The following is a 24,353-nucleotide window of genomic DNA, read 5'->3' on the forward strand; positions in this document are numbered from 1 at the left end:
GCATTAAAAGTCACCTTACATTTGTTCACACTAATGTGACGATAGGTGACACTAGTTTGTATTTATTGGTAAATAAATGTAGTTAAAAATGTATTTTAAATAGTTTTAATTATTCAATTTATAAAGTTTCATCTTGTGCAAAGACTTTTCAATTTTAAGTGCATAATACAAAACAGTTATTCTGCTTAGCTGCTTTAAGAATGACTGGGAAAACAATGTTACAAATGAAAATCTTATTAGTAACACTTCAGCTATCATTATTATAATTCTGCATAGAATATGAAGATTTTTCAAACACATTAGAAGCAAATGAAGAACCTATATGTACCAAGCTAAATACATGCACTCACACAAAAATACACTTACCTTCTTTTAACTTGTTGTATTTATCTTCTTTGTTCGCTGTTGTTGATTCCTCAATCTTCTTTAATGCTTCATCCGCTTTTGCAGAAATCTTTGTCGCTCCGGCTTCGGCTTCGACTTTCAACTTGCTAACCCCTTTATCAGCAGATATTTCTATCTGTTTCTCTATCTGTTTCACTCCAGTGTCGGCTTCGACTTTCAACTTGCTAACCCCTTTATCAGCAGATATTTCTATCTGTTTTACTCCAGTGTCGGCTTCGACTTTCAACTTGCTAACCCCTTTATCAGCAGATATTTCTATCTGTTTCACTCCAGTGTCGGCTTCGACGTTCAACTTGCTAACCCCTTTATCAGCACACTCCCCTATCTGTTTCTTAGCAATATCAGCTTCTGATTGTACCTTTTTAAGCGATGCCTTCGTGTGTTTTTCTAAATCATTAATTGCAGAGTCCAATGCTTTGTCAAGTTGAGAAATGGATAATATTTCCTGACTTTCAATACGTTTAACAGACGCGTTTGTGATACTGATCAGTTCTAATTTTGTCTTTTCGGCTTCCTTTTTTTGTTCGTCTATTTCAGTCCTGATTTTATCTTGGACTGCCTTGGCAACATCATCCAGCACGTTCCGGATATCATCTTTACCAATGATCAAAGTATCGTTTTGAAGCTAAAATAAATGCCGTAGTGAATAGTTAAAATGTATTCAGAAATTTTTAAAAAGTAGCTAGGATATGTTATGTTTATTTGATATTTTTATGCTGATAAATACTTAAAGATAAAATTAGTAAGACACTGATTTACATTTGAAAGTGTAAACAATTACTTAATAGAATAAATTTATATGTTTGTTTTGTATAAACAGTGCTGTGTTTTAGGTTGAAGTGATTTACGTCCTATTATATATGAATTATCGCTAATCATATCATATGTGTGCTGCCTCAAGAAGATAAAGTTTTACTTACATTATTTCGTCATGTTACATTCATTTTGCGAGGATCAAATATTTATTTGAGTATAAGAACTCTTGTTCTGACACTTTTTGTAACATTAAGCATCAGATAAATAAAACAATATTTGAGAAGTATCATTCAAAAGTTTTGAAAAAAGAATATCAAAATTCCCTTTACCAATACATGCATTTGAATGTGTCATAAAAGCAGCGAAGTATTTTTGAAATTTTGCAAGTCTGCTATTATTGTGCTTTATTATATTCTATGCTTCTACAAGTCTACTATTATTCTGTTTTATTATATTTTATGCTTCTACAAGTCAGCTGTTATTCTGCTTTGTTGTATTCTATGCTTCTAAAAGTCTCCTCTTATTCTGATTCTGCTTTGTTGTATTCTATGCTTCTACAAGTCTGCTATTATTCTGCTTTATTGTATTCTATGCTTTTACAAGTCTGCTATTATTCTGCTTTATTATATTCTATGCTTCTACAAGTCTGCTATTATTCTGCTTTGTTTTATTCTATGCTTCTACAAGTCTCCTATTATTCTGCTTTATTATATTCTATGCTTCTACAAGTCTCCTATTAATCTGCTTTGTATTATTCTATGCTTCTACAAGTCTGCTATTATTCTGCTTTATTGTATTCTATGCTTCTACAAGTCTCCTATTAATCTGCTTTGTATTATTCTATGCTTCTACAAGTCTGCTATTATTCTGCTTTATTGTATTCTATGCTTCTACAAGTCTGCTATTATTTTGCTTTATTGTATTCTGCTTTATTATATTCTATGCTTCTACAAGTCTCCTATTATTCTGCTTTATTGTATTTTATGCTTCTACAAGTCTGCTATTATTCTGCTTTATTGCATTCTATGCTTCTACAAGTCTGCTATTATTCTGCTTTATTGTATTTTATGCTTCTACAAGTCTGCTATTATTCTGCTTTATTGTATTTTATGCTTCTACAAGTCTCCTATTATTCTGCTTTGTTGTATTCTATGCTTCTACAAGTCTGCTATTATTCTGCTTTATTGTATTTTATGTTTCTATAAGTCTGCTATTATTCTGCTTTGTTGTATTTTATGCTTCTACAAGTCTGCTATTATTCTGCTTTGTTGTATTCTATGCTTCTACAAGTCTCCTATTATTCTGCTTTGTTGTATTCTATGCTTCTACAAGTCTGCCATTATTCTGCTTTCTTGTGTTTTATGCTTCTACAAGTCTGCCATTATTCTGCTTTGTTGTATTCTATGCTTCTACAAGTCTGCTATTATTCTGCTTTGTTGTATTCTATGCTTCTACAAGTCTGCTATTATTCTGCTCTATTGTATTCTATGCTTCTACAAGTCTGCTATTATTCTGCTTTATTGTATTTTATGCTTCTAAAAGTCTGCTATTATTATGCTCTATTGTATTTTATGCTTCTACAAGTCTGCTATTATTCTGCTTTCTTGTATTTTATGCTTCTACAAGTCTGCTATTATTCTGCTTTCTTGTATTCTATGCTTCTACAAGTCTGCTATTATTCTGCTTTGTTATATTTTATGCTTCTACAAGTCTGCTATTATTCTGCTTTATTGTATTTTATGCTTCTACAAGTCTGCTATTATTCTGCTTTATTGTATTCTATGCTTCTACATGTCTGCTATTATTCTGCTTTATTATATTTTATGCTTCTACAAGTCTGCTATTATTCTGCTTTATTGGATTCTATGCTTCTAAATGATTTTAACAGATTTTATTAGTATATGTTTCACTTTACATTTCTATATTTCGTTGAAATTGAACAAATACCTTTTGAAAAATAGTTTGAACAATTTTGTGATCGACTGCTATTAATTCAGTGGATCCCCTAAAATTCGGGTAGACACGATGCTTGTGTTGTTTTGTTTATAAAAACCTGGAAATAAGACTAAGAATATGGACATGTATTTTGTTACCAATAATCTAAAATATTACCTGTAATAATTTCGTTTTAGCATTCTGCGCATCGGTATTAGCAGACAAATATGTAGGATCTGACAGCAGATTCTGTAAGTCTGTAAAATACTTATGTAGATCTGTATCTTCCATCTCTAGTTGTGGAGAATGTCGAACTGCTCTGCCCACCTCCCTACCCTACAAATAAATGTCATAAAATCTGTTTCAGAATCTGAACAAGAGATCACAGAGTGATCTTGGCGCCAACCATTGAGCTACTTTTGAATGTTCCAAATTTGAAGACTAGCTCAATGTCAAAATCAAAGTTCATTTCGGTACACAAACTGTGCATGTGGTCAATTCATGTGGTTGAATTTGAAAGCTGTAGCTTGAGAAATGTGAAAGCATCAAAGTTCATTTCGGTGCACAAAACTTCACATTTGAAGGCTGTGGCTTGAGAAATGTAAAAAGGGTACTAGGTAGAACTCAAGGACAAATTTCAATTTAGAACACAAAAATATGCACGTAGTCCCAATTTGAAGCCTGTAGCATCAGAAATGTGAAAGTAGGTCACTAGGTCAATATCAAGGTCAAAAATCATTTCGGTACACAAAAATTATGCATGTGGTCCAAATTTGAAGGTTGTACCTTGAGTAATGTGAAAATAGGTCAAGAGGTCAATCTCAAGGTCAAAGTTCATTTTGGAACACAAAACTACGCACGTGGTCCAAATTTGAAGCCTTTAATGTGAAAGTAGGTCACTAGGTCAATGTCAAGGTCGAAGTTCGTTTCGGTACACAAACTTATGCATGTGGTCCAAATTTGAAGGCTGTAGCTACAGATAAGTGAAAGTAGGTCACTAGGTTAATATCAAGGTTAATTCATGTCAAGGTTCATTTTGAAAATCAATAGTATATACGTGGTCCAAAATTGAAAGTTATAGGTTATGGACAAGAAGATTTATAAAGTTTCCACCTATATAAGTCTATACGAACCACGTGATCCCTGCGGCGGGGCCATATTTGACCCTTAGGGATAATGTGTAAAAACTACTTAGAGAACCACTACATGACGCTACATTACAAATAAAAAGCCCTAGGCTTTGTAGTTTGGACAAGAAGATTTTCAAAGTTTTTCCCTATACATGTATAAGTCTATTTAAACCATGTGACCCCTGGGGCGGGGCCATATTTGACCCTAGGGGAATAACTTAAACCATCTTGGTAGAGGACCACTAGATGATGTCACATACAAAATATCAAAGCCATAGGCCTTGTGTTTTTTTACAAGAAGTTTTTCAAAGTTTTTCCTATATATGTCTATATATACAATGTGACCCCCGGGGCGGGGCCATATTTGATCTCAGGAAAACAATTTGAAAAGTCTTGGTAGAGGACCACTAGATGATGCTACACACCAAATATCAAAGCACTAGGCCGTACATTAAACAAGTTTTGCGATTGGCAAATTTCTGTTTGCAAATACTGATTAAAAGTACATTTTTATCTATTTCTATAACTAGTTTTTCGTTAGGACTGCAGAATGTTCAACTGCTGCAATAAATGCAAATAATTTTAAGAGTTATAAACTGTAACATAGATCGTAAAACCACAGGTGTATGGTGCTACTGAAATAAATGAAAACAAGAGGGTGATGATGGCCCTATATCGCTCACCAGAGTTTATCGGGCCTAGTGTCTTATTTTTGACCCCAAATGACCAAATGTAACCTAAAGATCATCAAGACAAACATTCTGACCAAAACTTCATATAGATTGTGTCACAACTGTTGCCTTTAGTTTGTAGACTTTTCCCTTGACTTGACAATGTGACCTAGTTTTAATCCTAAATAACCCAGATTAAAACTGGGCCTAGAAATCACAGACACAAACATTGTGACTAAGTTTCACTAAGATTGAATCCCAACTGTGGCCAGTAGAGCGTTCACAAGCCTTTCTTTTGATCTGGCCTACTGACCTAGTTTTTGACCTCACATAATCCAGTTTCAAATTTGACCTAGAGATCATCAAGACAAACATTCTGGCAAAGTTCATTAATATTTGGTCACAACTGTGGCCTCTAGAGTGTTCACAAGCTTTTCTTTTGATCTGGCCTACTGACCTAGGCTACTTTTATACCCCACATGACCCAGATTCCAACTTGACCTAGAAATCATCAAGACAAACATTCTGACAAAATTCCATAAAAACTGAGTCGCAACTGTGGCCTCTAGTGTGTTCACAAGCTTTTACTTTCATTTGACTGTGTGACCTAAGTTTTGGCCTCACATGTCCCAGATTCGAACATGACCTATAGATTATCTAGACAAATATTCTGACTAATTATAATGAGTTTCAAACTTAAATTGTTGTCTCTAGAGTGTTCACAAGCTTTTCCTTTGATTTGACTGGGTGACCACGTTTTTCATCTTCAAAATGAAACTAGAAATCATCAAGACAATCTTTCTCGCAAAGTTTCAAAAATATTAGGTCACAACTTTGGCCTCTAGAGTGTCTACAACCTTTTCCTTTCATTTGGACTGACCTTGTTTTTGACCCTACATGACCCAGTTTCAAATTTGACCTAGAGATCATCAAGACAAACATTCTGGCAAAAATTCATTAATATTTGGTCACAACTGTGGCCTGTGGGTTTTTCCTACTGCTGAAACAGAGGCGAATTTCAAAGTGATAGCCATTGCGCAAAATATCGCAGAGAAGTCATTTTACCACATATTTTACTAAATGAAACCTCTTAAAGTATTACGTAACAATTAGAAAACGCAAAATAAAATTGTCGATAACAAGTTTTCTTGGGAGCCTCGAGTAAGAGAATTTAATCGGACAAAAATTAAGCGCCATCTCGTAAGCCTTGCTCTCTGCATTCAAAAAGAACCATAGGGCAGAAGTAAAACCTACGTACATCTCTTCCAAACTTTGTAAACTAAAGAATAAATGCAAAATCAAGAACTTTTACAAAATGTAACAAAATCTTTTCAAAGATGTCTAAACGTTCACCCTTCAAGCTAAATTCATATTAAACAACAAGAAATGGCTAATCAAATGAAACATTTCCGCTTTTGTATGACAAATCAACGATAATAAGTATTGAAAATAAAATCCAACAGTTTATCCTACTTGAAAAAAAGAGAAATAATGAAGATAACGGGCGTTGACCATAGCTTATGCCCGTGAACCCAGGTTTCAACTATATTTTTTTAACTGAACTATGAATTTCGGTCGATAATCTAAGTTCACGAGTGTGAACCTACGTTTACGGGTGTAATACAGGGTTCACGAGTGTAAAACCATAGTTTACTAACGTGAAAATGTGTTTACGATCGGGAACTTAAGTTTACGACAGTGAAAATGGGTTTACGACCGTAAACATATGCTCACTCTCGTGAACATAGGATTACGACCAAAAATCATAGTTTTGTTCGAGAAACCAATTTTACTGAACGTTAATCTAGGTTCACGTTCGTAAACTATGGTTCATCTCGTAAACCAAAGTAAACAATGCTCGCGGCAATCCAATAATGCAATAATTACATTCTTGTTCGAAAAACTAAGATTATCGAATACTAACATATATTTTCGAGCGAAAACATAGGACAAAAGGAGTAAACCATAGTTTACGCTCTTGAACCCATGTTTACGTTCGTTTAACTAGGTTTCTCGATTGAACTTTAACTTAGGTTCACAGATGTGGACTTATGTTTACGAGTGTGAACTATGGTTTACGACGATATCCTTTGTTTTCGCTCAAAAGAATAGGTTTACATGCTTTTAAGTTTGAAAAACCTAGTTTATCCATCGTTAATCCTAGTTTTTCGACTGCGAATCTGGATTCATGTAATTATTGGACGATTTCCACACATGTCATGTCTATAAACTATGGTTCAAGATCATAAACCTAGTCGTATACAGGGGTTTAAGACTCGTAAACGCAGGTTCACACCCGAAATACATGGTTGAGTTTTTCTTCCTAATATATCGACTTTCCAGCACATATTTCATCCAGTGTTTTGTGGTAGCCAGCCATTCTGTACTTTTAGTACTTTGATTGTAACAAGTGATCTTATACATTGGCAACCATACCTTTACTTTTTAATGCACTTTAAACTGGATCAAAATTTCAGAATATCTTATAATTATTCAAACATTTGATCATGCGTAGCATGGTTAACCCTTTTTCCGGCTTGATCAATAAAGTTAAGTTCAGAAAAACGCATGCTAACTATTCTCAATATATCTCAAAATCTAACCGCTTTTATAGTCATTTAGACTTACCTGTTCAAAGATGTTGAATTTCTTGGAAAGATCGTCTTTAACTTTTGACTGAAATGCTTTAAAGTTGATAATTACACTGTTGATTCCATTGAAATCAGTCTTTGCTGCATTTGTCACATCCTTGTATCCGTCTGGCGGCATGAAACATTTAGCAACTTCCCATGCATTGCTACACCACTGGCTGGCATCAGTGTTTTTATAGGATGGACCACAGAAACGATGAGCATTCTGGATTTCGTTTTTGAAATTATGACATATCTTGTTAGGGCAGCCAGACGGGAGATATTGCGTGGCAGAATTTCTATGGAAGCTACATTTCCCACGTTTTGCGTTGCAAATTCTATTCGTAGGACAAACAATAACATTTTCTGTGCAACAACCAGAACACGTGGTACCAGCAGGAAGTCCATTGTTGATGCAAATATCGTTCAAACATTTCTGCTGGAACTGTTCTATTTCATCACAAACAAAAGGCTCAATGCCTTCTTTAGTATATAGAACACCTAATCCAGCCTTAATCCAATTCTTGAATTTTGATCCCGATAGTTTTGAACTGTACATTGGAGTAGCCATAGCTTTTACACAACCTATGAACCAAGGTACACAAATATGTTCAGTCCATGATATCAGTATTTTATAGCTTCATTATTTCACTAAATAGTTTGAAGCTTTTCTTATCTATAAAACTATCTTTAAAGTTAAAGCTATGAAATCTTCCTTCGGAAAAAGTTTATCCTGTGTGAGTGGTCAAATCATACCATCCATCCTTGTTTAAAATTGTCACCTGTAGAAACGAAGGTTGGGAATCTTTAGAGAAATTTCCCGTAACCAATGCCAATTTTCGCCATCGTTGTCTGCGGACTGCAAAACTAAATCAGAAATCTGGTAAAATTAGCATGTTATCATTGACGTTGTTTCGGTATGTAATCAGTCATTCTGAGATACCTAGTGAGACATATAATGATTGAATGATTGAATGATGTGTTTATTTGAATAAATGTTTTGCTAGCGAAATGAAATGGTAAACTGTGTTGCAAATATAATATAATGGCCTAGTATGATAAACTTTTGTTATACAGTATAGTAATATGACGAACGAACATTAGGAGCAATTTAAACAGAGCTTATTTGTTTCTTCTGATTTTGTCGAAGGTTAAGAAATCGGTTTATAAATATGGTTACACCCATAAGAGCTTCCCATACACATCCTTTTTTGAAATCTTTTGACAATTGAACTGGTCAAATTACCATCCAGACACATATCCTAAGGTCTGTGTGCTTCAACTATGTTTTAACAGCAAGAAAGGATGATAGTTTAAGATAAATCTCTAGAAATGCTGTAATTTGGCAGACGTGTAATTCTTTTCTAGCTAGAGGCAGCACATTGTCAGGCTAGTTGACATACAGTAACATGAGAATTAAATTTTAACTGGCTTCCCTGAGGAAATGCCCTATGAAGGAAGAAAACTTGTGAGAAGTGAAGTAAAGACTTGAGCAAGACCTGGATTGCTGACTGCAAGGTATATGACTTATTTTCACAGAAAGGAGTTCATCAAATTTTCAAGTTTAGGTTAGAGACCACCAATTGTTTTCCCATAGACTTACATTGTAACATTATGGCGTGTACGGCCTTCCATACATCGAAACATGTATATCTAATTACAAGTTTTTCAAGAACTGTCTTAGTTCTACCAAAATATCGGACGAAAAACATAGGAATAGTGATACTTTATTTAAGTAATTTTCGTGTGAATGAGATGACCCCCTGTTTACATCATTGACATGCCGGGAGAAATTCGTTCGATAAAACTTTTTTTCAATACACATAAAATGTAGCAAATTTTGTGAAAATGTATAATAAATTACTGTAAATGTAGTGAAAAAATATCAATTTTGAAAAAATAATCACTTCCTGGGTTTGTTTACATGACTGACCAATCAGAACGCACAGACGTTACCTTATTCCCAGGTATACACTTACCTCATTCCCAGTAAGTTCCCTGTACTTTTTTGAATTGGTGGTCTCTGACCTTTAGCCCAATGACATGCTTATTATTAAATGCATCAAGGATAACATACAGTTGCTCGCTGTGAACTAGATTACTTCATTATGTAAGTATTTCTTATAAGCAGAGTACTGATAGTCAACCTTGATAGAAGCTGGGCTTTTAAAATTTAGCTTTTAGCTTATGTAGTATTTACCTATTCCTATATATGTATGCATATGTGCATGTATATAAACTAAGACGAACTACTTTATTACGCGAAAATGTTATATAATCAGTATTAAGCAAAGTCTCACACTACCCATATCTAGAGCCCGAAGATTGCAAAATATCCCTTTACTATAAAAAAAGTATACTTGAATAGTTAACGGGTTGCGAAGTGTTTATTTGTTTGTTTTTTATTTGTATTCCATTAGTTGATTAACAACAATTTTATTTAACGGAAACAATTTGTAAGTTAAAACCACAATAAATTTGTTTACATATGTACACTGTACAGACATCCAAATTCACAGTTAATTTCTAGGTTAAAAGTAACTTAATTTTGGAAAAAAGTAGCTGAAGTAAATTTTCTTTTATAATGACAGGATATATAAATGAAGTTCAAATGAATTCATTAAACCGCAACTTCCGCTAAATACATACTTTGAATTTTATGGTAAAAACGAACCAAGAAAGGTAAGAAATAATTCTAACACATTAATTGATCCAGTTGCTCTAACAGATAATATGAATTACTTTGACTCTAGAGTATTCGAAATTCGGAACTTCCTAATACGTACACTTTTAAGAAATGCAGAAGTAAGTTGTTGATACTTTGCAGTAGAATCTTTTGTAGATGCAATTTTTAATCTTGCAAAATAATGTATATCAACCATTTAAGCTACAATTCACACTAATGACAAACCTTGGTATAATTCGCAAAACATCACGACAGCTCGACCGTAAAACATACATAAGAAAATGAGAAAATAAAATCACAAGACTGGAAAATATATATCTATATAAACAACTTTCGTATTAAATATGAAAATGTTTCAAAAACAATACATTTTGAAAACTGGTAAAATGTAAACTTAACCACAACTAATAATGATGACAATTCTCACATATTTACACTATCTAAACTATGATACAGTAAATACTCTGAACGATGATTTCTTTTCTGTTTCGAACGTCGAATAAACTCAGGCAAGTCTACTAAACTTCGAAGCCAAAACTGACAATACATTAGAAAATATTTCAATACCAGAAGAGGATATATAATTGACGTATTGTTCAACTATAATCTAGCCCCGACAAGATTAGTCAAGAAACGTAAATTGCTATTTGTACGCCACTTAGAATTGTTTTAAGAATACGTTTATCTCTCTACTTGAGAAAGCGCACGTCATGCCACTTTAGGGTCTAATTACAATCTTGGATTTTGATCTGGACAATACTTATCATGCTTATTGAAACAATCTCTTACGGAAGTTCCCCTCCTATTGTATTCAACAACATTAAGTGTTTTGAAGGCTTAAACAGTCAAGAACAATACACATTTTAAGCGAAAAAACTATATTTCCAATACTCATTTTTTTCCTTGCAATCTGAGCCCACTATCGTTTCTTCATTCCGTAGAGTAATGCACACAATTTTAAAATAATTTGGCATTTATTATACATTTAGTGTTGTAGTGTTTCCTAATAGCATTACATATGCATATTATGTTAGTATAGCGATTTCTCTTACACTATCCTCAGGATAATTCAAATAATTGGGTGGTGGGGGTCAGTATTACTCGAAGTATTATTTCCGGATAGTTTTTTTTTTTTTATGAAAAGTTTAAAGAGTTAGAGAAAAGTATGATATATGAATGTATGTGTGTTTGGGTTAAGCATCCTTTCAGCAATTTTTCAGTTATATTAACGACAGTGTTTACTTGCAGTGATCACAATAGCTGACTTTAAACCGCTGCGTCACAAGAATATCATGCCGTAGACACGAAACATTATACGCCATCAAGTCACCCTTTTAGTGCTGAACGCTACAAGTGAGGAAGCTACTAGTACCATTTTTTACGTGTTTGGTATGACATGACAAAGGATCGCAACCACCACCTCCGCATTCGTAGCAGGCGACTAGGCTACCGAGGTTGTCACATGAATGTATGATACAAACATAAGATGAAGATGAAAAGTGCAAACATAAGATGAAGCTGTAAAACAATGAAATTCAAGATTGGTATATCAATTTATAAACACAATATTTTAGAAAGAACTGAGCCGAAAAGATCTTAACACTAATAATAGATCATTGTTTAAGTGGGTCAGAAGTTTGTCTTCAGTATAAAATGTATAGCAAATGGAGCACGTTCAACATAAGGATAAACATTGCTATGTTATGGAGGACGCCTTGCCTATGTAATGTCAGACGCCTTGGCTATGTAATGCCAGACGCCTTGGCTATGTAATGCCAGACGCCTTAGCTTTGTAATGCCGGACGCCTCAGTGAGAATATCAAATATTGTCTCTTGTTTGTCGAAATGAAGGGTAAGGAATGCGACTCAGCAACATACTTATAAAAACAAGATATAATATTTGATTGGGTTAACGCCCCCTAAATTAGTACGGAGGGTAAGTCATTTCTATCTTTTACGGAACAGCAATCAACAAAAAAATAAAATCAATGATATATATGTAAGAAGCAGAAATTGTTGATATTAAACATGTTATACTCTTTGGGTAGAAAACAGAATGTGTGGACAATTTTAGTATCCATTTCTTATATTCCACTTGGAATTCATTACTCTTATTGGAAGCTTGACAAATGTTTAAATGAGGTATAGCCATATGTAGAGGATGCCATATGGCCGCTAATATTAAAAATGATCACAAGCAGATAATGCACGTAAGAATTGAGGCCATGATCCCGATGATCAACTTTATCGAGGATGCTTATATATATATATATATATATATATATATATATATATATATATATAAAGGCTCGTCTACATTATTCAAGAAAACTTTGACAAGATATATTTCACAGCAACCTGTATAGTGTAGACAGTACATTGTGTCCCCCATTAGTGTCTTTATGAGTGGCAGTTTCCAGATAATTTTTGGCTACAAGATCTTGTAGCGTTTAGAACTCATCCTATTTTTCTTGGATGGTTGTCCTGTTAATTGCTCTGGGTTTTTTTATGAGGAGAACCTGCTCAGTATGGTATTTTGTTTACATTTATTCATTAAATGTGTATTGAGATCTTAAACATGGCAGTGTGGACAGCAGGAAAAAATGATGTTTTAATTGAATGACATGTTCAAAAGTCAAGTTTATGTAATTCAATAATAAAATTATAAATACTCCAGTGGAAGAGTAACATCAGCAAGTTTGGTGTTCACAAAAAGTATTTTCACATTATCAATGATGTTTCTCACAAGGTCATATATTATTAAAAAAATATGACTGTTTTATCACATTTTCCTGTAATTATATCTTTTAAGTAGCTTTGTTCTTCAACTGGATATGTATTATTTTAACTAGTTTTTCTCAAAAATGTTTACACTGGTGCTTAATTTTTGGAATTTCTAAATATTTGATCTTTATAAACACTTTGTATCATTTCGGCCATCTTTTTTACTTACCTGTCATTACTTCCCTCCATTTAAAACTAATGTGAGTTCCAAGGTCAAAAAATATTGCAGCACACTAATGGCTTGTATAAGAGATAAATTATTTAGTGATCTGTGGGCCCTTCACGATTTTCTTGGAGTATGTAGACGGGGCTTAAGTAATAAGCGTCACGATAAATGTGTTTTCACAACTTCATCTGCAAGCTAATTTCAGCATAGTTTTTGCAACATAGAATAATGACTATCTTGCACTGTAGAAACAAAACGTGGTCTAAACACATCTTAATACAGAAAATACTGAGAGTACTACGTCATTAATTTCTTAATATATATAGACATTAAACAAATTGCCTTGGTCTTATACAAGTCACTGTCAGTTTGTAACTAAATATTGTTATTTCTCATTTTCTTCTTACAAAGCAGGTATAAGTACCATCATGGAAATACTAAAGAATACAGTTATTTTGTGGTGCGTCTTTAAACGATTTAATTCTCTCCAATTGTGTCAGAAGTTCAATATACTATTCTCGGAAAGGAAGTAACGGTATTTATTTCTGTAAGGAAGGTTTCACATACATGTACGTTTATTGTGAAACAGTCAACAAACCTCTTACTTGTGTCACGACGACATCTAATTTAAGGATCTGAAAATGGTTGGATTTCCGTAAACAACTGTTTAGATAAGTGCTCATATTTCCGATATTTAAGTATGAAACTGATATGTTATACCAGTGCTTTACATTTTCTGATAAAGGAATTTATATATCCTCTAAGTCAAATGTTATTACGGAGGCCCGTGAGGGGCATTTATTTTATGACATTTATTAAGTTTTTGAAATAATACATCTCATTCAGTGATCTCAAACAAAACGGAAACATAATGAAAATTTAAGAGCGCTTTTCCGAATATTTTTTGACACCCCAAGTATGCGAATTATCCAGATGATTGCATTACACAAGACGCTGTTGCATTCAAACTCTACCGACAAGATTTGCATAACAGTTGTTGTTAAAATACCTAAAGTGCAGATAAATATTAAAAGTAAGAAGGTTTCAAATAACATGAATGAATTTCAGAATTGAAGTAACGGTAGTTATTTCAGATTATATATGTAAAATTTATATCTGTACAAAATTTCATTTCCTTTTAAGATGTCTATTTTACTTGAGTCTAAAAAGTAAAAAGCACTACCAAATATTTGAAACCTATGATGGGAAACTTCCGTAAGGGATTGGTTCAGTAAGTGCTGTTAATTGTATGAATGTATTTAGATGCCGAACTGTAAGAGCTAAATGTAGCTTGTTTATAGAGTCATTAGAAAACTTTTAAAGGCTAGTTATCAAGGCCGAATAAATCATATTTTGCAACAGTATTTCAGTTACGTTAATGTGAGTATGTGATCGGATTTTGCACAAGTAATAACACCTTCTCTGCTTCTCAACATAGATCAGTGGTGAAGGATGAACGATTAAAGCTGTTGGGTAGAATATGTGCCCGGTCCAGGGCTTTAACACACAATCCGTGATAGGTAACTTAACTTTAACGTAGATCTGCACTCTCCCTGTTAGCTTAATTGCAATTAGTTTCTGTATGAGTACATGTGAAACACTTAAACGATGTAGTTTTCTCAAAATGTCTGAATTTCAGAAAGGAAGTAGCGGAAGAAAAGTGTCACACCAATTCAATTAAGATGACTATCGTGACTGAGTCTAAAAATTGTATAAAGTTAGGTGTTTAAGGCCAGCTGGTGAAAGTTGTTGATTAACAATTGAGTGTGACTTCCGTAAGCGATTGTTTAGATAAGTGCTCATCTCTCCCTAGAGGATGTAAATACACATCTCTAAGATAGTTATTAAATGTGTCCTTGTGTAGATTTTAGGTTAATGTATATACCACAATGCAATAACGACTTCATTCAGAGTTCAGATTAAAAATAGATACCGTTCCAGCTCAATAACATTTTTCGATTTCGGAGTATACTTAAAACATATCTAAGTTCGGAACTGACATATGTAATCATTGCTGTAGAATTAACTCTATATTCTGATGAAAGGAAAAACATTTATCATCTACATCAAAAATTATTATATGGAGGCCCTTTGGGGACATTAATGTAATGACGTTTTCATCAGTTGAAATACTGTATATCTCATTATGTGATTTATCGTTTGAAAATCATAGAGTTCATATGCAAAGGAAATATATCACGAGGGTGCAACCCGACTGATATGAAATAACAATATGAATCATGATAATCACAGATTATATTCAAGATTATATTCAAGAGTATATCACTGTTTTGATATACTGTTTCAATTTTAACATGTCATCAAGTGTACTTATTTACATGTTTAAAGATATTTACCAAATCTTTTCTGTTTGTATGGTATTCTTTCCTGTTATAATTGTGACGTACGATCAGTGCATGTATTACATGTACAAAATAACATATTGTTACATTGTAAATATTAATTTACAACATCCTCTATAGAAACAGATAGATAATATTTAAGTTCACAGACTGTACATATTACATAGACTCGGTCTGTATATTTTTTAGTATGCCATTATTTATTCAATTAATGAATATACGATGGGATGTTTAGGACATGCATTTTCAAGAATTAATAATCTCATGCGAAAACATTTTTCTTCGCGCCAACGATATGTAACTCTAGCGCAAAACATCTTATCCTAAGGGTAAGACATCTCATTTCGTGCGCTCGGCATCTTACCTCCAGCGCATGACATCTTGTCTCGTGCATTCAACATCTCATTTCGGATGAACGACATATTTTCTCGTGATTTCTTCATCTTTTCTCAGGCGCATGACATCTTATCTCGGGTGCTTGGCATCTTATTTTGAGCACATGACATAATATATCTTGTGCACTACATAATTTCTCGTGTGCACGGCGTACTACTCTATGGAAATAGCCTCTTAATCTATTATATCTTTTTATGCTATTGTGAACTAAATAAATGTTTAAAGAAGTTGATGACAATCAGTTATTTTAAAAGCTCCATTGCCTGTTTGTAATCCCATAATTATTAAACTTAAACGAGAATTTTTTTTTTCATTACTAATTCAACGTTTACTATTAATTTCATCAAACGTTATATACTACGGAAAAATCAAACGTTATGTACAATGAAGCTTATTCAGTATGAGGTACTTCGGAAAAATCAACGTTTAGTACTATGAAACTTATTCACCGATACGTACTTCAAACAAAACAAATTCAAGTTAAGGTAATGCGGAAGTATTTCAACGTTACCAATAATAACCCAGTCACACATAATACCCCAGTCACACATACGGCGCGGATAGCTACTTCTAGCCACGGATAGAAACGTAGTCATCTGTACTGATCCGTATCGATCCGTACCTGAACCGTACTTTAAAGTAGTAACTTGTATCAATCTGTACCAATTCGTACGGCTCAGGTACGGATCGGTACGGATTACTACGTTTCTATACGTAGCTAAACGTTGATATCTGCGCCGTATGTGTGACTGTGGTATAAAGAGCGGATAGCTACGTCTAACTACAGATAGAGACGTAGTAATCCGTATCGATCCGTACCTGAGGCGAACCTCAATGCAGTGATCAGTCTCAGTCCAGATAAACACTTTATTCAAGACCTATCAGAAACTTTCAAGTTACTGCAACTTTTGAACATGCACAAAACTCCGTAGCCATTTGAGCGTGACTTAAGTCAAACATTTTTGAAACTTATTCATCTGTAGTTACACCTTCTGAAACGTAGTTATCTGTACTGAAACGTACCTTTCCATTGTTGAACGTAGTTATTCATTCGAGGCTGCCCGTACTTTAGCGTAGTTTAACGTAGTTCACCACAAACCGTCCTCGCGTTGGGAAAGTTGCAAGACGCAGTAACACGTAATTCAATGTACATGTAGTACTATAACGTATCTGTACTTATTTCCGTCCTGTATTGTTTTGATTGTTCCCGTTTCTCACCAGTTTTTACCGTATTAAGACATATTGCTCCATACATATCCCCCACAAACCAACCACATCCGTGCCGTACATCAACGCACGCACATATCCGAATGTCTGACTGTAGTTTATAATGGGAATAATTGAACGTTATGCTACTTGTCATGGAAATAAGTATTACGAAACTTTTTCAATCTAAAGCACTATAGAACTTTTTCAATGATACATAACATGAAACTAATTTATTGTTTCGTATCATGGAACTTAGTACTACGGAACTAATTTAATTTTAAGCACTATGGAACTGACTCAAAGTAAACTATAATACCAATTTAAGAACGATGCTTGTCATGGAACTAAAAAACATAATAAGAAACTAATTCAGTTTAAAGCACCATGCAACTAAATTCAACGTTACCTATAATAGCAATAACTGAACGATACTTGTCATGGAATTAAGTACCAGGGAACTTATTCAATTTAAAGCACCAAGGAACTGATTCAACGTTACTTATGATAGCAATAATTGATCTATACTTGTCATGAAGTACTACGGAAATGATTTAATTTAAAGCACTGTGGAGCTGATTCATCGTTACAAAACATGAAAGTAATTTACCGTTACGTGTCACGGAACTAAGTACTACGGAAATAATTCATTTTAAAGCACTACAGAACTGATTCGACCTATAATAGCAATTAATAAAGTTGTCTTGGAAGTAAGCGATACGGAACTAGTTCAATTGAAAGCACAATGGAACTGATTCAACGTTACCTATAATAGCAATAATTGAACGATACTTGTCATGGAACTAAGTACTACGAAACTAATTCAATTTAAAGGACCATGGAACTGATTCAACGTTACCTATGATAGTAATAATTGAACGATACTTGTCATGGAACTAAGTACTAAGGAACTAGACCAATTTAAAGCACCATGGAACTGATTCAACGTTACCTCTAATAAAAAATTTTGAACGATACTTGTCATGGAACTAGGTACTAGTTCAGTTTAAAACACCATGGAACTAATTCAACGTTACCTATAATAGCACTTATTAAACGATACTTGTCACGGAACTAAGTACTACGGAACTAGTTCAATTTAAAACACCAAGGAACTGATTCAACGTTACCTATAATAGCAATTATTGAACGATACTTGTCATGGAACTAAGTACTACGGAACTAATTCTGTTTAAAGCACTACGGAACTGATTCAACGTTACCTATGATAGGAATATTTGAACAATACTTGTCATGGAACTAAGTACTACGAAACTAGATCAATTTAAACCACTAAGGAACTGATTCAACGTTACCTATAATAGCAATGATTGAACGATCCTCATCATGGATCTAAGTACTATGGAACTAATTCAATTTAAAGAACCATGTAACTGATTCAACGTTACCTATGATAGCAATTATTGAACGATACTTGTAACAGAACTAAGTACTACGGAACTAGTTCAATTTAAAGTACAATGGAACTCATTCAACGTTACCTATAATAGCAATTATTGAACGATGCTTGTCATGGTACTAAGTACTAAGGAAATGGTTCAATTTTAAGAACCACGGAACTGATTGAACGTTACCTATAATAGCAATGATTGAACGATACTCATCATGGAATTAAGTACTACGGAACTAGTTCGATTTAAAGCACCATGTAACTGATTGAAAGTTACTTATAATAGCAATAATTGAACGATACTTGTCATGGAACTAAGTACTACGGAGCTGGTTCAATTTAAAGCACCATGGAACTGATTCAACGTTACCTTTGATAGCACTTATTTAACGATACTTTTCATGGAATTAAGTACTACGGAACTAATTCGATTTAAAGCACCGCGGAACTGATCCAACGTTACCTGTAATAGCAATAATTGAACGGTACTTGTCATGGAACTAAGTAATACGGAACTTATTCAGTTTAAAGCACCATGGAACTGTTCCAACGTTACCTATAATAACAATTATTGAACGATACTTGTCATGGAACTAAGTACTACGGAACTAATTCAGTTTAAAGCACCATGTAACTGATTCAACGTTACCTATGATATCAATTATTGAACAATACTTGTCAAGAAACTAAGTACTATGGAACTAATTCAATTTAAAGAACCATGTAACTGATTCAACGTTACCTATGATAGCAATTATTGAACGATACTTGTAACAGAACTAAGTACTACGGAACTAGTTCAATTTAAAGTACAATGGAACTCATTCAACGTTACCTATAATAGCAATTATTGAACGATGCTTGTCATGGTACTAAGTACTAAGGAAATGGTTCAATTTTAAGAACCACGGAACTGATTGAACGTTACCTATAATAGCAATGATTGAACGATACTCATCATGGAATTAAGTACTACGGAACTAGTTCGATTTAAAGCACCATGTAACTGATTGAAAGTTACTTATAATAGCAATAATTGAACGATACTTGTCATGGAACTAAGTACTACGGAGCTGGTTCAATTTAAAGCACCATGGAACTGATTCAACGTTACCTTTGATAGCACTTATTTAACGATACTTTTCATGGAATTAAGTACTACGGAACTAATTCGATTTAAAGCACCGCGGAACTGATCCAACGTTACCTGTAATAGCAATAATTGAACGGTACTTGTCATGGAACTAAGTAATACGGAACTTATTCAGTTTAAAGCACCATGGAACTGTTCCAACGTTACCTATAATAACAATTATTGAACGATACTTGTCATGGAACTAAGTACTACGGAACTAATTCAGTTTAAAGCACCATGTAACTGATTCAACGTTACCTATGATATCAATTATTGAACAATACTTGTCAAGAAACTAAGTACTACGGAACTAGTTCAATTTAAAGCACCATGGAACTGGCTCAACTTACTTTTAATAGCAATGATTTAACGATAATTGTCATGAAACTAAGTACTACGGAATAATTCAATTTAAAGCTCTTATGAACTGATTCAACGTAAAGCTACAGTCACACATACGGATATGTTCGTGCGTTAAGGTACGGTTAGGATGGAAATGGCCTGTGGGGATATGGGCACGGATAAGTACTGAGAAGTACATCTAAGTATGGGAAAATGGCGAAATACTGGGAACAAGAAAAGACAGGTCACGAACAAGTATTACGTTGAATTACGTTTTACTGCGCCTGGCAACTTGCTCATCGTGTGGACGGGTCTGCGCTGAACTACGCTGACCTTCGCTTAAGTATGGGCAGCCTCGGATAGCTACGGTCAGTTACGGATCAATATGGCAATGTAAGTTTCCGTACGGGTGGCTACGTTTTAGTACGTTTAACTACGGATGAATAAGTTTCAAACAAGTTCGACAAACGGCTACGAATCGCTCAAACTTTTGTGCATGTTCAAAAGTTGAAGGAACAAATTTTGTATAAGTCTTGAAAACGTTTTGATCAAGTGTTGGTACGGACTGATACGGATTACTACTTTGATGTACGGCTCATGTACGGATCAATACGGATCAATACGTTTCTATCCGTGGCTGGACGTAGCTATCCGAGCAGCCGTATGCGTGACTGAAGTTTTACATAACATGGAAATAATTTACCGTTACCTGTCAACGTTATGTAGTACAGAAATAATGCAGCATTATCTGCACTGGAACTAATTCAACGTTATGTAGTACAGAAATAATACAGCATTATCTGCATTGGAACTAATTCAACGTTATGTAGTACAGAAATAATGCAGCATTATCTGCATTGGAACTTATTCAACGTTATGTAGTACAAAAATAATACAACAATATCTGCATTGGAACTAATTCAACGTTATGTAGTACAGAAATAATACAGCATTATCTGCATTGGAACTAATTCAACGTTATGTAGTACAGAAATAATGCAGCATTATCTGCATTGAAACTAATTCAACGTTATGTAGTACAGAAATAATACAGCATTATCTGCATTATCTGCATTGGAACTAATTCAACGTTATGTAGTACAGAAATAATGCAGCATTATCTGCATTGGAACTAATTCAACGTTATGTAGTACAGAAATAATGCAACATTATCTGCATTGGAACTAATTCAACGTTATGTAGTACAGAAATAATGCAACATTATCTGCATTGGAACTAATTCAACGTTATGTAGTACAGAAATAATACAGCATTATCTGCATTGGAACTAATTCAACGTTATGTAGTACAGAAATAATACAGCATTATCTGCATTGGAACTAATTCAACGTTATGTAGTACAGAAATAATGCAGCATTATCTGCATTGGAACTAATTCAACGTTATGTAGTACAGAAATAATGCAACATTATCTGCATTGGAACTAATTCAACGTTATGTACTACAGAAATAATACAGCATTATCTGAATTGGAACTAATTCAACGTTATGTAGTACAGAAATAATGCAACATTATCTGCATTGGAACTAATTCAACGTTATGTACTACAGAAATAATACAGCATTATCTGAATTGGAACTAATTCAACGTTATGTAGTACAGAAATAATGCAGCATTATCTGCATTGGAACTTATTCAATGTGAATGTGAACAAGAAGTTTCATACCAAATACCCTCAGAATGGAAATAAAAACAAATATTTCAAATTGTAAGGAAAATGTACATATCTATTTAAAACGTCATTTTCTTTTAAAATGTATGCTGTCCTTGAGTTATTTGAGTTACAAAGCACTTAATGATGTTGATAACAAGAGCAGGGTTAGTTTTGATTACAAATGAATCACATTTTCGTGCAGTAATTAATTTTTGTTTGTTTGGGGTTAGTGCAGCTTTCCAAACTCTACTTGAATGTGCAGTGCTTATATATGTATGTGATGTGCTTAACACTGTATAGGCGGTGCTTCCAACTGCATTTGCGGCGATTTTAACCGTGCATATTGTTGTTTCAACTGTGGTGCTTTTGATAGTATATGCGGCGATTCCATCCGTATTTGTGTTCTTTTTAACATAATATGTAGTTTTTTTTCTATTGTAAATGTGGTGCATTCAATTGTATATGTTGTGCTTTCAGCTACATACTATTCATATAACTTTGTATTGGAATTACTTTATTTGCGGTATTGTCAAATTTCATCTGTATATGAGGTACCTACGACTGTATGTACATTTAATTTGAATTAACATGTGGTGCTTTCAACTTATATGCGATGCAAATAACATTATATAATTGTATATTATCTGTATTTCAAGAATGATTTTCATGAAGTTTTCGGAGTGAAAAAAAGTAGGTCACTATGTCGTGATGGGTCTTTAATGTAGTTAAATAAATCCTAGATAGCCTATCATAAATAATCATAGAGTTTACTGCTTTTTATCTCGAAGACAATTAATACAATAATGTCAAAATGGACGGCAAAAAGACAGACAACGTTTGGCGGAATGATGTCTTGCGGGGCGACATTTGTCAACACATCAGTCAGCGGGACGAAATGCGGTGAGCGGGGCGACATTCGGCAAGCCGACGTATGGCGCAGCGACATTTGGCAGGGCGACGTTTAGTGGGGAGACATTCGGCGCAGTAACGTTTTGCGGGGCGACATTCGGCGCGGCGACGTTTGGCGGGGCGATTACAACGTAAAACGGGGTGATATTTGCATATCAGTTAAGTTGGTCAGCAGTTCGCAGTTCGCAGTTCGCGTTTCGAATTGCGAACTGCAAACTGGTCTGCAGTTTGCAGTTCGCGATTCGAATTGCGAACTGTAAACTGGTCTGCAGTTTACGATTCAAATGTCAACGTGCAGTCTGATCTACACTGTCCTGCGCATTGCAGACAAGAATGCATTTCAGGGTTGGTCTGCAGTTCGCGTTTCGAACTGCGAACTGCACTCTGGTCTGCAGTTCGCGATTCATGTTGCAAACTGCAAACTAGTCTGCAGTTTACGATTCAAATTTCAATGTGCAGTCTGATCAACACTGTCCTGCGCATTGTAGACAAGAATGCATTTCACAGTTGGTCTGTAGTTCGCGCTTCCAATTGCGAACTGCAAACTGGTCTGCAGTTCGCGACTCGTGTTGCGAACTGCAAACTAATCTGCAGTTTACGATTCAAATTTCAAAGTGCAGTCTATTCAGCACTGTCCAGCGCATTGCGAACCAGAATGCATTTAATAATTAGTCTGCAGTTCTCATTTCGCGTTTCCAACTGCGGACTGGTCCGCGGTTCGCGTTCCGAAATGCAAACTGCAATCTTGTCTGCTGATTACAATAAAAATTTCAAAGTGCAGTCAGATCAGCACTTTCTTGCGCATTGCAGACAAGAATGAATTTCACAGTTGGTCTATAGTTCGCAGTTTGTGTTTCCAATTGTGAACTGCAAACTGGTCTGCAGTTCGCAGTTCGCGATCTGAATTGCGAACTGCAAACTGGTCTGCAGATCGCGATTGGAATTTCGAACTGTAAACTGGGACACAATTTACGATTCAAATTTCAAAGTGCAGTCTGACCAGGACTGTCCAGCGCATTGCGGACAAGAATGCTTTTCATAATTAGTCTGTAGTTCGCATTTCGCGTTTCCAACTGCGAACTGCAAACTGGTCCACAGTTCGCGTTTCAAATTGCAAACTGCAATCTTGTCTGCTGATTACAAAAAAAAAATTCAAAGTGCTGTCTGATCAGCATTTTCTTGCGCATTGCAGACAAGAATGCATTTCCAGGTTGGTCTATAGTTCGCCGTTTGTGTTTCCAATTGCGAACTGCAAACTGGTCTGCAGTTCGCAGTTCGCGTTTCGAATTGCGAACTGCAAACTTGTCTGCAGTTCGCGATTCGAATTCGAACTGCAAACTGGTCTGCAGTTCGGGATTCGTATTGCAAACTGTAAACTGGGCTACAATTTACGATTCAAATTTCAAAGTGCAGTCTGATCAGCACTGTCCAGCGCATTGCGGACAAGAATGCTTTTCATAATTAGTCTGCAGTTCGCAGTTCGCGTTTCAAACTGCGATCTGCAAACTGGTCCGCAGTTCGCGTTCCAAATTGCAAACTGCAATCTTGTCTGCTGATTACAATAAAAATTTCAAAGTGCAGTCTGATCAGCACTTTCTTGCGCATTGCAGACAAGAATGCATTTCACGGTCTATAGTTCGCAGTTTGTGTTTCTTATTGCGATCTGCAAACTGGTCTGCAATTCGCAGTTCGCGTTTCGAATTGCGAACTGCAAAATGGTCTGCAGTTCGCAGTTCGCGATTCGAATTGCGA

At 34.7% G+C, this 24,353-nt stretch overlaps 1 protein-coding gene across 1 annotated transcript in view; it reads right to left on the bottom strand.

Annotated features, from left to right (window-relative positions):
• Nucleotides 1-248: 248 nt before the first annotated feature.
• Nucleotides 249-24,353, bottom strand: part of LOC128553181 (uncharacterized) — a 45,768-nt gene continuing 21,663 nt past the window's right edge. Inside the window, exons 2-4 of the mRNA XM_053534299.1 lie at nt 7,526-8,394; nt 3,274-3,432; nt 249-1,030 (exon numbers count right to left, since the gene is read on the bottom strand). Of these exons, the coding sequence (XP_053390274.1) occupies nt 347-1,030; nt 3,274-3,432; nt 7,526-8,098 (1,416 nt within the window). The 5' untranslated portion in view covers nt 8,099-8,394 and the 3' untranslated portion in view covers nt 249-346. The remainder of the gene's footprint in view (nt 1,031-3,273; nt 3,433-7,525; nt 8,395-24,353) is intronic.

The sequence above is a fragment of the Mercenaria mercenaria genome, unplaced genomic scaffold (genome assembly GCF_021730395.1).
Source record: "Mercenaria mercenaria strain notata unplaced genomic scaffold, MADL_Memer_1 contig_3564, whole genome shotgun sequence".
NCBI lineage: Eukaryota > Metazoa > Mollusca > Bivalvia > Venerida > Veneridae > Mercenaria > Mercenaria mercenaria.